The 12291-nt window shown below is 38.0% G+C and overlaps 1 protein-coding gene across 2 annotated transcripts in view; it reads left to right on the top strand.

Annotated features, from left to right (window-relative positions):
- The window catches only part of CDKAL1 (CDK5 regulatory subunit associated protein 1 like 1), a 418797-nt gene that overhangs the window by 127549 nt on the left and 278957 nt on the right, over positions 1 to 12291 (top strand). For both annotated transcript variants that reach the window (XM_051610858.1, XM_051610859.1), the window contains exon 7: positions 7556 to 7604. In XM_051610858.1, the coding sequence (XP_051466818.1) occupies positions 7556 to 7604 (49 nt within the window). The remainder of the gene's footprint in view (positions 1 to 7555; positions 7605 to 12291) is intronic.

The raw sequence follows: 12291 nt of genomic DNA, 5'->3' as shown, positions 1-12291 counted from the left end.
AAAAACAAAATTTTTCTCCTTAAATAACATGTAATTTCTGAAAATTACCCTCTTGTATTCATCTTAATTTTGTTACCTAGAACCAATGTTTAGTAAAAATACTTGTAATTTTTTATTTGTTGGAGAAAGGAAAGGTTTCTGTAATGAGTTGAATTAGGCTGTTATTACAGTGCTCCCAAGTACTTTTCAATGGGACCTGAAAACACTGAAATATGATCTTTGCAATAAGGACATTGTCTTTTAACTGTAATTGCTGTGGTAATAGTTACTGTGTTTTAAGTAGCAGATCCCTCAGCTCAGAAAGGTCTTAAACTTGAGATGTAACTATTAACAGAAGCAAAGGTAGGAGCAGATACTGTCCATGTTTTCAGTTTGTATCATTAAGATTTTCTTCTTTGTTTACAAAGAGTGTGTTGTTACTGTATTAAAAGGATTAGAGTTGTTATCTTACTGTTGCAAAATATCTTTGATAAGGCAGTTTTGACAGAATTGAGAAATAGAAAATGTTCTGTTGGCAGTAGGATATTTATTCTGCTTTAAAATTTCAAGCATTAAGAGCATGGGTTTGGAAATCTTACTTTTACTACCAGAATGGTCTCATCTTCAACTTAGCTGAGAGAGAGGGTTGATTTATCGTTGCTTATGTAAGCTCTTTTTTTGTCTTTAAAGAACAGTGTTGTCTGAGAATGTGGTTATTTACTAGCAATTATCAGTCCCTTGGGGAGGCTTTCTGAAGACAGAGTATGTCAGAGGGCTCTTCTGCTCATCTTGTTATGATAGAGGAGGAAGTTGTGATGTAACTATCAGAGAGATTCTGGTAACTCCCAGAGAAATTCTAGTAACTCTGTGGATGTTTTGGTCTGCACTTGAGAAATACAGGACTGACTTCACTGTTCTTTATTTATTACTTGATTTGGGCAAAGGGAAGGAAGGGCAGCTTCATATCCCTGCTGTCATTTTTGATGTTACTGTCCTTTTGTGCTACTTTGAAGTAATTGCCACTTTTAAAAAATAATGTGGGTTGGAGCATTGCAATAGGCTGTATACAAGGCAAGCCATAACATAAAATGGCAAGGTGAAAGAGCCGTTTTCTGGAAGGGGAAAGCCCTAGGTAGTAATAAATCTGCCAAATGTGAAAAGTTCACAAAACACATGATGGTGTATTACGTAGGTTCAAAGCCATTTTTGCTCAGGTGGTTTCCAAAGCTTACTCCTTTATGTTTGGAGTAGTGTACCCACTTCAAACTCAAGTGCACATATCATTTTGCAAAGAGAAGTTAACTCCAGTAGTTAAGAATTGTCCCTCACTTTTCATTATAAGTTGCTGTGGATATGTGACTTTGTCTAGGCTGATTGTTTTGAGGGGATTATAGGGCAAAGGAAAGGAGGGACAGAAGGAATTAGAGGTTTAGTGGACAGGTTATGTCCTGGGAGTCATGAAAGGATGTAGATAGTTGTAGTGTTTCCTCACTTCCTGAGTTGCCTACCAGGGCATGCAAAACTCTTGTTCCAAATGATGAGTTGAACTATTGGGGTGGGGCAAGATGCTTTGTTTCTTTGACACTTACCTGAAGTTTTAAGGTACTTGGTGCCCAAGTGATGCTATGTGTTCAAACCTCTGAATACTTTGCTGTGGTTTCATAGGCCTTGAGATGCTTCAGAAGCCTGATGTATCTGTACTTTGAAATCATTAGACTTATTGGATGTGCTGAAATCACGGGGCCTAATGCACATATGTATCCTGTTAGAGGCATACAGCGGCTCCGCAGATGAACCAATCTCTTACCTTCCTGAATGGGAACGTCAACCTCAATTCTCTTTCCTTCTCCATCTTTCTCAATGTAACAGCTGGCATGAAAGACCTGTTGTCTTCTACTGTACACCCATTTCCCAAGAGAAGAATTTCAGCCCATTCTTCCATCTACACAAAGTATATCAAGTCTCACCAAGACCGCAATCCCCCCTCTGCTGCTGCGCTCCAAGTCAAAGGTGCAGGTCGCACGCATGGTGGAGTTACTGCAGGCACTTTGCCCAAGCTGCTGCTTCCAGGATAAGCATATAACTATGAAAAAATCTCTGCAGGGACTCCCTGCATTCCCCTGACCTCCCAGTAATCCTTTTCTATGGCTGTTCTGCTCTATAAAGCAAGCTTTAGGTAATTTTTTTTTAATATCCAGTTTGAAACTGTGGAGTGTGAATATTGAAAGTGGTGAACTCTTGCAGTAGCAGCACTAACACTAGGAACACTGCTATAAAATAGATGGTTTGGTATTAAAAATACATTAAAAAAATAGGCACTTGACTTCTCAGGCTGTACATCTATAATTGGTATACACTTTTAAATTTATTGTGTCTTAGTTCTCCCTTTGTAATACCCTTCAGTGAGCAGAGCTTTAACAGTGCCATTGTGAAAGAAAATCAGTGTAATCTTAACCAAAATGCCAAAGGTCTGTACATCCCTGCTGCTTTGGTGTCCTAAATGGGGATGATATTGTATGATATTTCAGATGTTCAGTTCATACAGGTTTCAGTGACATTTGCAAAAAAGAGATGATGATACCTCCCTACCTTGCAGTGTCTGTAAGATCAGAATGCATTAAAGATCACTAGCCTCTCTGCTGACCTTAAACTGGAGCCTTGCATAAATGCAAATTTCCAATGTATTTACTTCATGAAAGACAAATTTGATGGAATTTTACTTTGAATTACTTGAATTAACAGAACTTCCTGGAAAGTATGCTGAAAGCCTGGGAACAGATGCACACGCAGCCAAAAATGATATAATGAAAAATTCAAGCTCATTCAGTACTTCTCAACTGGTTGGCTTTGGAATTGCTGTGCTGATATTCAGATATGAGGCTTGAACCTGGGAAGTCAGGGAAGAATTGCAACCAAGCACCTGCTTTTAAACTGAAAATTGGACTTGCAAATAGAAGCTGTTCATTTCCACCCCACGAATCAAAAGGTATAGGAATTAATGGAGATAAGAATTATATTTCAGCTGTGTCAGTGTTTAGCAATGAAAATCTGTTGTTTACATGCTTGTCTGGGTCAGTCTCCTTCCCTTTAAAGTTTGTGCAGAGCCTGTTCTTAGAATACTTCCTAAACCAGAATATTGCCCATGACCATGGTTGGTGTTGTCAGGAAAGGTTTTAAACACGTATGTTATCCCTTGGCAGCCAAAGTGACTAGTCACATGCCTTTTGAAGTTATGCATTAAGGCCTGGATTTATGATGCCTAAGTGCTGTAATTTGAGAGTCTGTTTTGCTCAGCTCCCTTTATGGTCAATGAAGATAACTATCATTAAGATATTTTAGATTTTTAAAAGATCTGGAGTGACTTTTGAAGCCATGTATTTCTCTTTTACTGGCTTTAGAGGGGTTAGGCTGAGTAGGCTTTTAATATCCAACATCTGACAGAGCTGCCAGAGGAAAGTGAGATGAAACTGAGAGTTGGTGAACTGGAGTAAAAATCTTTAGGATTATGAATAGTGAGTTGTAATTAGCTAGGATTATTTTGTCTATTTAGTAACCAATTTTTTTCTTACCTATGTGAATTAAAAGATATACAGGGTGTTTTCCTAGATGAGAAAAAAAAAAAAAAAGGTTTATTTCAAGTTGCTGTGTGTCTGTATGTAAGCTCAGTCCCAGGGTTTTCATGGTAAGTGCAGTTGATGTTTGCTTCAGCAGTAGCCTCACTCCATGGATGCAAGTTACTGCCTGTTCCTGCATTTTTGATACCCTGACCTCAGTGTCTGTCAAGCATTGGCTAAGTTTTTTTTCTCTTTTGCAGTGTACTTTTTTCAATAAACATTTCTAGTCTTCAGTATTTCTGGATCTTTCTTTGTCCTTCTCTGGCTTCAAGATCTTATTTTTTAGTAAGCACTTTGTGGTGCTTTATATGCTTACATGCTGCTTGTGTTACTTCTATGAAATTCTCTTCTCTGGGAAACTCAGTCACCGGGAGTCATTTAATGAGAAACTCATCACTGTCCTGCCAGCATCAGAGAAGCTTTAACCTTCAGACCCTCTGAGGTAGAAAGATGTTTCTGTGCTGAAAGGAAGCAGACTGTGGGAAGCAACTGCATTCACTCTGGTGTAGGGTCCCTGAGAAGGCTGGTTGTAACAAGGACCTAGCAGCCATTTTTTAATAAGCAGTGGCTGTGAAATCTGAGACTCATCAGAGAGTGAAACCAAGAGCTTTTTGGCCAAAATGCAGGCACTGATGGCAAGTGTCAGAGATGTCATGTGCTGTCTCTGGTTTGTTTTTATTTGCTGCTGATTCTACTAGGTTAATCCCAGTCCCCAGCAGGAGCAACAGTTGTCAGCCAGATGATGTGGATCCCTGTGACCACTTAGAACAAATAGCATGTCAGAATTATTCTGTGATCTTATGATTTGGAAACAACAAACTAAGTGGTCTTCGTGCTTCCCTGAAGAGAATGTTAAAAAGTTTGTCTTACTCTCATGGTAGGTTCATAGATGAACTTTTCTAGGTATCTTTCTTTGGTCTGAGACTCACTGATTTCTACAGAGTACAAAATCTCAGGGTAAATGTGCAACCTGTTTCTTGACTGCCTGTTATGAGTATTCAGAGTTTATTGGAACTTCCATAGATGTTTTCTCCAGAGTCCTTTCCCTGTAAAACATTTTCAGGGTGTTAATACTGGTTCTGAGACAACCTGAATCTTGTTTGAGAGCTTGGAAGAATTTGTGTGACCATCCTCAACATGCATGTCTGTCTGCACTCACAGATCACCTGGTGTGAGACTGCAGACATGGCACATTACAAATATATCTTTGGACTGGTTACACCTAGCAGTCATCTGTTGAATGTGACTGTAATAGTACAAGGGGAACTGGGGGCAGATGGCAAATGGAGTATGTGTGCATTTCTGTACTGCTCTTGCTAATTACTTGTGCTTAGTTGGAGAGCTCAGGGCTTCTGTTTCTCAGTGGAGTGTTGGGGGTCTGTGATTTGAAGTGTGACTATCTCACAAGTGTGTGTTCAGGAGTGACTTGTAGCTTCAGCCCCAGCATGGATTGACTCACATCTTCGTTGTGTGTATGAGGACAGGATATATATGATTGCTGAGCTGTACTTCTGCCTAGCCCTGATCCCACCAGGAAGGCCCAGAGATTTTTTTATCTGATCTTTGTTTTAACTCAAGCTTCATGCTTTGATACAACTCTCTTCTTTTTCCTTGCTTTCTGACCAGCCAGTGTCCTGCTTTGGCTGCTCCTTCATCCCAGGAGACTTGCCTGTACTCTTGTTCTATATCCATTTCATCCCAGACTTCTGCATCAGCCCTGATTTGTGGTGGTTGGATTTTATTTTTTCTGTGTGTACTCTTCCTCAGCTGCCTGCTCCAGTCTGACCTTGGCTTTTTTTCTGTCTGAGTCCTAATAGAGAACCATTTGTAATGGGCAAAAGGTCCATCATGTACATACTTATACTAGAAAGAAGATGTTGCCAGGTCTGTGGAGCTGACTATGATGCACAAGCTATATTCAGCAGTAATGTTGCTGCTGTCAGTCCTGAAGGCTTGGTTTATTGAGACTCATTGCAAACAAACATTGGGGGATGGTATTTTTCCCTTCATACACCACTAAGAACTTTGAAGTCTCTGTGCTTCATGGACTTTGTGTTGGAGACATTATTGAGTCTTTGCCTGAGAAGGTTTATAGATGCCTTTGATACCACTCCAGAACAAAAGTGTTAGGTTAGTGAGGTGTGAGGAAAGGAATCCTTCAGGTGTCTGTATAACCTTGAAAATTTTATTACCATGACTTTTTGATTTTTTTCTTTTTTTTTTCCCCCTTCTTTTTCAAACAAAAATCCTCTAAACCTTTCCCTCTTCTCAATCAAGATTCACCTCAGTCTCACTAAAATACTTTTATCTTCATAAATTAAGATTGGAAGCATTCCGTATTTTCTTCATGAGCACTTAGGGCTTTAGCCAAGCATTTTCCAATAATTTCAAATTAAAAATACTTAATAAGGGAAAGAACACATAAGGCAGAATAAACATTAATTTCTAGCTGCAGATCTCATCTTTTAGACCTAAAATTTTAATTACACACATGAACCATCTTCTTGACAGACATATTCAGAATAACTTAGTTTATCCAATAAAATTAAAATCAAGCATGCTGGTTGTCGGTGTTTTTGTTTTTTCTGCCTCTTTACTTAATAGGGGATTTGAAGCTATGCAAAAATAATCCAGATGTACAGTACATGAACCCACCAGGTTTCTTTTGTTTTAAAATTATTATGAATGTAAACAGTTTAGTATTAAAATATGTAACAATAATGTTTTAGGCAATATATTTGGCACAGTCAGTGTTCTCTCTATTTATAATGTGTATACTTCCATTTTTAAGTTGCATTTGTTTATATATTTTAATTAACTAGCCTACATGTAAGTATTCTACGACATAATTGTTTAGCTTATATCTGAAAGGGATATGCACAGAAGTATGTAAATACACACATTTCACACAACTGCTTATTGTGTGTGCTGTGCTTTCTTTACAAGTAATTTGCTAAATATTGACATGTATATAAAATGAAAGCTTGTAATTCAGAAAAGGATTTATATAGAAAGTTAATAACATGCCAATATCAGTGATATTTTAAATAATTCAATTTCTAGAATCAATAACAAATATGCTGTATTTGGAAATCAGAAGTGGCAAATATGTGTTTAGAAAATATTTATTACAAATATGCATTTCACAAGTTTGTTTTAAAAATATATATTAAAAAAATGTAGTTTTACATGGTCTGGATCCAACAGCCATACAAGAAAAGGAGCAGCCTCCCACTGACTTTAGTTGGGAATTACATCATACACCAACAACAGATAAGCTTTTTTTTTTAGCTGCTATTAGACCAACTGGAAAACGAATGTGAAGTAGAGATGATTTTGCAGATGTGTGTTCACAGGAAATGACAAACTCAATGATTTAAGGGCATGGAGACTTAATGGCTTTAATGCCAAGGATCCAAGTTCTAGACTCCTTGTTGCAGATCAGGTTCTGCTCCTGAAGCCTCAGCAACTTGTGCTATTTAGCTTGCTGCTTAATTTTCTCCCCTATAGCCTACCTTCACAATATCCTCAGCTTCTTATGTTCTCTACCATCTACCAATATTTGGGTATTGAGAATGGGGAGTACTTATAGGCTGTTTTTTTAGTAGCCCAGGTGCTGACTGCCTGGGTGCCCGCTTCTTTTCACAGACCATGAAGAGCAGTTCAGGCCTGAACTTTTTTCTAAGGTCCCTCTTTTCTAGCCATTCGGTGATTTTTCCCAAACTTAACACAGGAACTTGCTATCTTTGAGGATAAAATTTGGTTTAAATTGAGTGGTGAGTTTTAGAGTTACTTTTGACACATGAACCAAGATGCAAAAACCCCCCAAAACCTGTCTAAAAACATAGCCTCAAACACTTTATTCCCCCTTAATCCAGGAGAACACACTTTTGAAATAATAATTTGTATAAAATATGAACAATTGTTGACTAATTAGATACTGATCTTCTGACTTTTTTTAGGTTCAGCAGATAGATCGTGTAGTAGAAGTTGTGGAGGAAACTATTAAAGGTAAGCATCACCCTTGAAATAACTGCAGCTAGTCTGAAGGATGAGCTAGTGGACATGCTGCTGTTACATCCTTTGTCAACCTAATGCTTGCTTTCTCCTCTAGCTCAATGTTTAGGCAGTGCTATGCTTTGCTGTGTACACTTGCTGCAAGTGGTAATTTCAGAGATCTTTTCTGGCAGGAGCCCTGTGGCCTGTTGGACTCATAGGTAAACGTCCTGTGGAGACTTGAAGAAATCATTTCAGTTGTATCAATATTGGTGGGTGTAGAGCATTGTTTAAAGTATCTGTGCTATCTTAATTAAGTGCTGCACCTCTATTTTCTTACTTTTAGTCCTCCCATGTTTTCTTCTTTTCAGATGTCTTGGCTCACTTCTCTGAGCTTTCCTCAGCAGGACAGATAAATTATCCACTGGTTTAATGTTGTTTTGTAACTGTATTCCTTGTTCTCTCAGGCTGTGTTCATGTGTGTGTACACACAGTACTTTGCAGCAAAGGAGGGAAAAAACAGTATTGTTCCTGCAGCCTGACTAGTAAACATTTGCTATTAAATAAATACATTTGTCTGGATCTTTCTGGGTTACCTAAGTTTGTCTCCATTACTTATCAGGCCATAAAAATTACTGTTCCATGAAGATTTAAATTACAAGGTTTACTTTAATAGTCTGTACTTTCAATATATAAACAAGTGTCTGGTCCACAAGATATTGCATGTAACTTTAATTGGGTATGATGTTTCTGAAGTACAGCGTGAAAGTGTAGAACCTGTAGAATTGTAAAAGAAAATAAAAGCTTCTATCAAGGAATTGTGTAGTGTGCTGTAAGACTTCTAGAATTTGTAGTTTGAGGGTCTTAAGATTTCATGTTGCTTTGAATGCTTTCAAAAATGAAACTTCTATGTACTTCCAACCAGAACTTTTCCCAGTTTGTTCTTTCCTTATGGCATCTATTTTTGGGGGGTACCATACTGTACAAACAAAGCATAAACATATTCAGCATATTCATATTTGTTATTAATAAGCCAAACTGTTTTCCCAGAAACATTGTAGTGTTTATGACACTGTGTTGGAAACAAGGATGCTTCATGATTTTTACAACAGCACAGTATTTCAGATCACTATCTGATTTTCCTGAATTTTATGTATTCTTATTGGAGTAAGATGATAACCTGGGTCAGCCTGCCCTCCTGTTAGAAAAATGGGCTTTGTAATGTTTATACTGACTCCAGATATTACAGCTTTTTTGATAACCTAGTTACTAAGATATTATGCCTGAGTATTATATGATTGGAAAGCAGACTGTCTAGTAGCAACTGTTAAAATAATTTTTTTCATTTAATTGTTTTTAAGATTACATTTTACATATTGATATGATTCTGAAAAATAATTTTCAGAGATGTGGACATGAAACATGCATTATTAATCTTTGCATTTGGGAATCAACTAATGAGGCAGAACGTGAAGTTCTTTTTCACTGTGTTTTGTGAGAGAGTCTAGCTGTGAACTTGTATTATTCAAGTCAAGTAAAATACTGTAGGTAACAGGACTGTTGGTTAAGAATATTTTATACTGTAAAATAGATACATGGTAAAAGCTTAAATTCATGTATGTAAAACCAAATTAAATATAATCTTCTTTCTTCGTAAGTCTACATTCTTAGCAACAACTTCTGAAGCCACAAATGGGTTCAGGAGGCAGAGATGGTTGTGGGGCAGGAGATTAAACACAAATTCTGAATTCAGAGCCAGCTTATATCACTAACTTTTAGGTTAGTTATCTGCCATAGTTGTATGATACAATTCTCCTATTTTTTAAAAATAAAATGCAAAAAGTTGCATGGGTGGTATGCTCATATAGTGTGGCTGTATACATATTGAAAGTTTACAAAATATTATATTGACAGTTTAAAAAAAAAGAATCAATTTAATGTTTAAATTGAGTAAGTTTAAACTGTATTGTGTGTGTACTCTGTAGGGCACCTGTCTTTGTATATTGGTCGGCCTGAGTTGTCCTGGTTTTGTTTCCAGATTCCAAGGTTATCCTAGATACCAGTTGTGAGTCTAAGACTTGCTTTCCCTTGGTTCCACTTTCTTAAAGGGTACCTTAGATTTTTCTTGTATGTTTGAATTTTGTAGTGCACAGTTTAAAAAAAAAAAAAAGGGAAACTTTGTAAAAAGAATTTGCCTCCTTCCCTGCTTTTTTTTCTCCTCATAGTCTTTTTTCTAGTTTTCCAAGAGAATGGCTCACATGTTAGATTTGGCTGAAATCAGTTTGTTTTCCATCAGAAAATGGAAAAGAACGATGCTTGTGTTTATTAGCTCGCTAACAGCCACAAGACAAACAGAATTTTAAAGAAACCTTGTGATGTCTCATTTCTATATCACCCTGACTTTTATCATGAGTCATATGGAAATTTCCTAATAATCAGGTAAGCTGTCAGTTCCAGGATTGATTTCTAATAACTGCAGTGTTTGTGTGCAGGCTATGTCTGATTAATATGTATATTGTATCCCTCGATATATTTTAACTAGAGGCATCTTCAGGTACTTTTTATTATGAAATTGTAATTTACAGTCTGAAACGTCTGTGGTGCCTACTAGGAGCTAGACAAATTAATTCAATCTCAGACTTAGGTTTCTTGATTTGACAGCCACAATCGTGTAGCCAGAGGTGTGTCAGTCTTCCTGATAGACAGAACTGTTTCATCATGTAAGACTCTGATTTAATCATTTTAGTAAACCTTGCTTCGTCTGCACATTACCCAAATTATAAGGCTGGCTTACAGCAAATGTTACATAATTGGGGCACCCATTTCTACTCATGCACTTAGTTTCCTGATAACATGCTATGGTGACATAGTATGTTAGGTAAATATTGCTAAGGAGTAGCAGTGTCTGTGAGCTGGGAGAAAACAGGGTTATAATTGAAGTGTGTTTCGTTATTAAGTAAAATATCTGTACAGAATTTAAAAACTGTTTGGGCTACTCAGTCTCTATAGCATGTCCCAATACGATGATTTGTCTTCAGGAACCACAGAATGTCTTTATGGTGGTTGCTAAAGTCAGTGTTTTATGAACCACTTTAAAAGCTGTTTTTTAAAAAAAATACACTCTGTGTGTGTACAAACTTGGATATAAACAGTTTACAGAGTCAAGATAATACAATTATTCTGTAATTTAAAAGAGAAATTTTGACTCCTCAGTGTAGAAATTCTGCTTTTCTTGGTTTTGAACTTAGATGTTCAGGCATTTGTGGCTTTCTGTGGGCGGCATTTCTGTGGGTGGGAGGCATGGAACCAGAGTATTTGTGTATGGTCTGCTTTTAGCTTAGGCCTTAGGGAGATGAGGGACACAGGTTGAATTGAGTTTAGTCCATATTGTGTCTAACGCTTTCACAAAACATAGTTTTACAATGGGTCATTAGACTTGATTGTAAAAAACAACCAAAGGAAATTACTTCAGGGTTGAGCCTTTTATACTTCACATAACCTTTCTTGATTTCAGTCACGTTGACCTGTCTGGTGAAGTTGCCCATCCATTCCCAGTATAAACAGTAACCAGTATTTACTGTTAAATTGTCCTCATGTGGTTAGTAATTAGGCATTGCTGATAGCTGCAGTGTCAGGCTGTGCAAAAATGAGTAGATGATACCTATATTATATACAGGAAATGTGTAAAATTTATACTGAATTGCCTACCTTAGAGTGACTGTGTATGTATATATGTATGTATATGAATGCCAGCAACTAAATAGTATTTATATGTGCTCTTTGATTTCACTATAATCTGCTGATGACTGTAGCTAAAATGCTGTCTTTTCAATTTCTGTGATTGTGGGGGGGAGTAGCCTTGGCTTAAGAAGCTGATGACAAGCCAAATGAAAAAGAAAAATTGGAGGAGTCAGGAGTTCTTTTTTGAGGAAAAGTATCATTTGGCTCCCAGTCAGGAAACTGACTGTGCCAAAGTGCAGCTTTAGGAGAGTCAGAGGGAGGGTAGTGGCCTCATTGAGTCCCTGTTTCTGTTTCTGTGTCCTTTGAAAGGACATAAAAAGGTCGGGGGAGGGTTGTGGGATATAGTTTTGGATGGGTTGTTTTATTTATTTCATTGTGGTGGGTTGACCTTGGCTGGCTGCCCTATCCCTACCCAGCTGCTCTCTTGCTACCCCTCAACAGTACGTGGGACAAAGTAAGATGGAAAAACTTGTGGGTCACAGTAAGGACAGGGAGATCACTTACCAATTACCATCATGGACAAAACAGACTTGACTTGGGGAAAATTAATTTAATTTATTGCTGATTAAAAATAGAGTAGGATGATGAGAAGAAACAAAGAGAAAACTAAAACTGGCTTCCTCCCAGCCCCCTTCTTCCCAAGCTCAGCTTCACTCCTTTATCCCTGACTCCTCTACCTCCTTCCCCTGAGTGGTGCAGGAGGATGGGAAATAGAGGCTGGGGTCAGCCCATAACACCTCCTCCCTGCCATTCCTGTCTCCCCACGCTGTTCCCCTGCTCCAGCTGGGGCCCTCCCCATGGGCTGTAGTACTCGAAGAGCTGCTCCCAGCCTGGATCTTCTCCATGGGGTTGCAGTCCTTCAGACACAGTCTGCTCCAGCATGGGTCCCTCATGGCATATGTGCCATTACTACCAGAGGGTGTGCTGCTGCGTGGGCTCTCTGTGGGCTGCAGCTTCCCCA

Source organism: Apus apus, chromosome 2 (assembly GCF_020740795.1).
Source record: "Apus apus isolate bApuApu2 chromosome 2, bApuApu2.pri.cur, whole genome shotgun sequence".
Classification (NCBI taxonomy): domain Eukaryota; kingdom Metazoa; phylum Chordata; class Aves; order Apodiformes; family Apodidae; genus Apus; species Apus apus.
The sequence above is the reverse complement of the archived record's forward strand: the minus strand, read 5'-3'. Positions and strand labels throughout refer to the sequence as shown.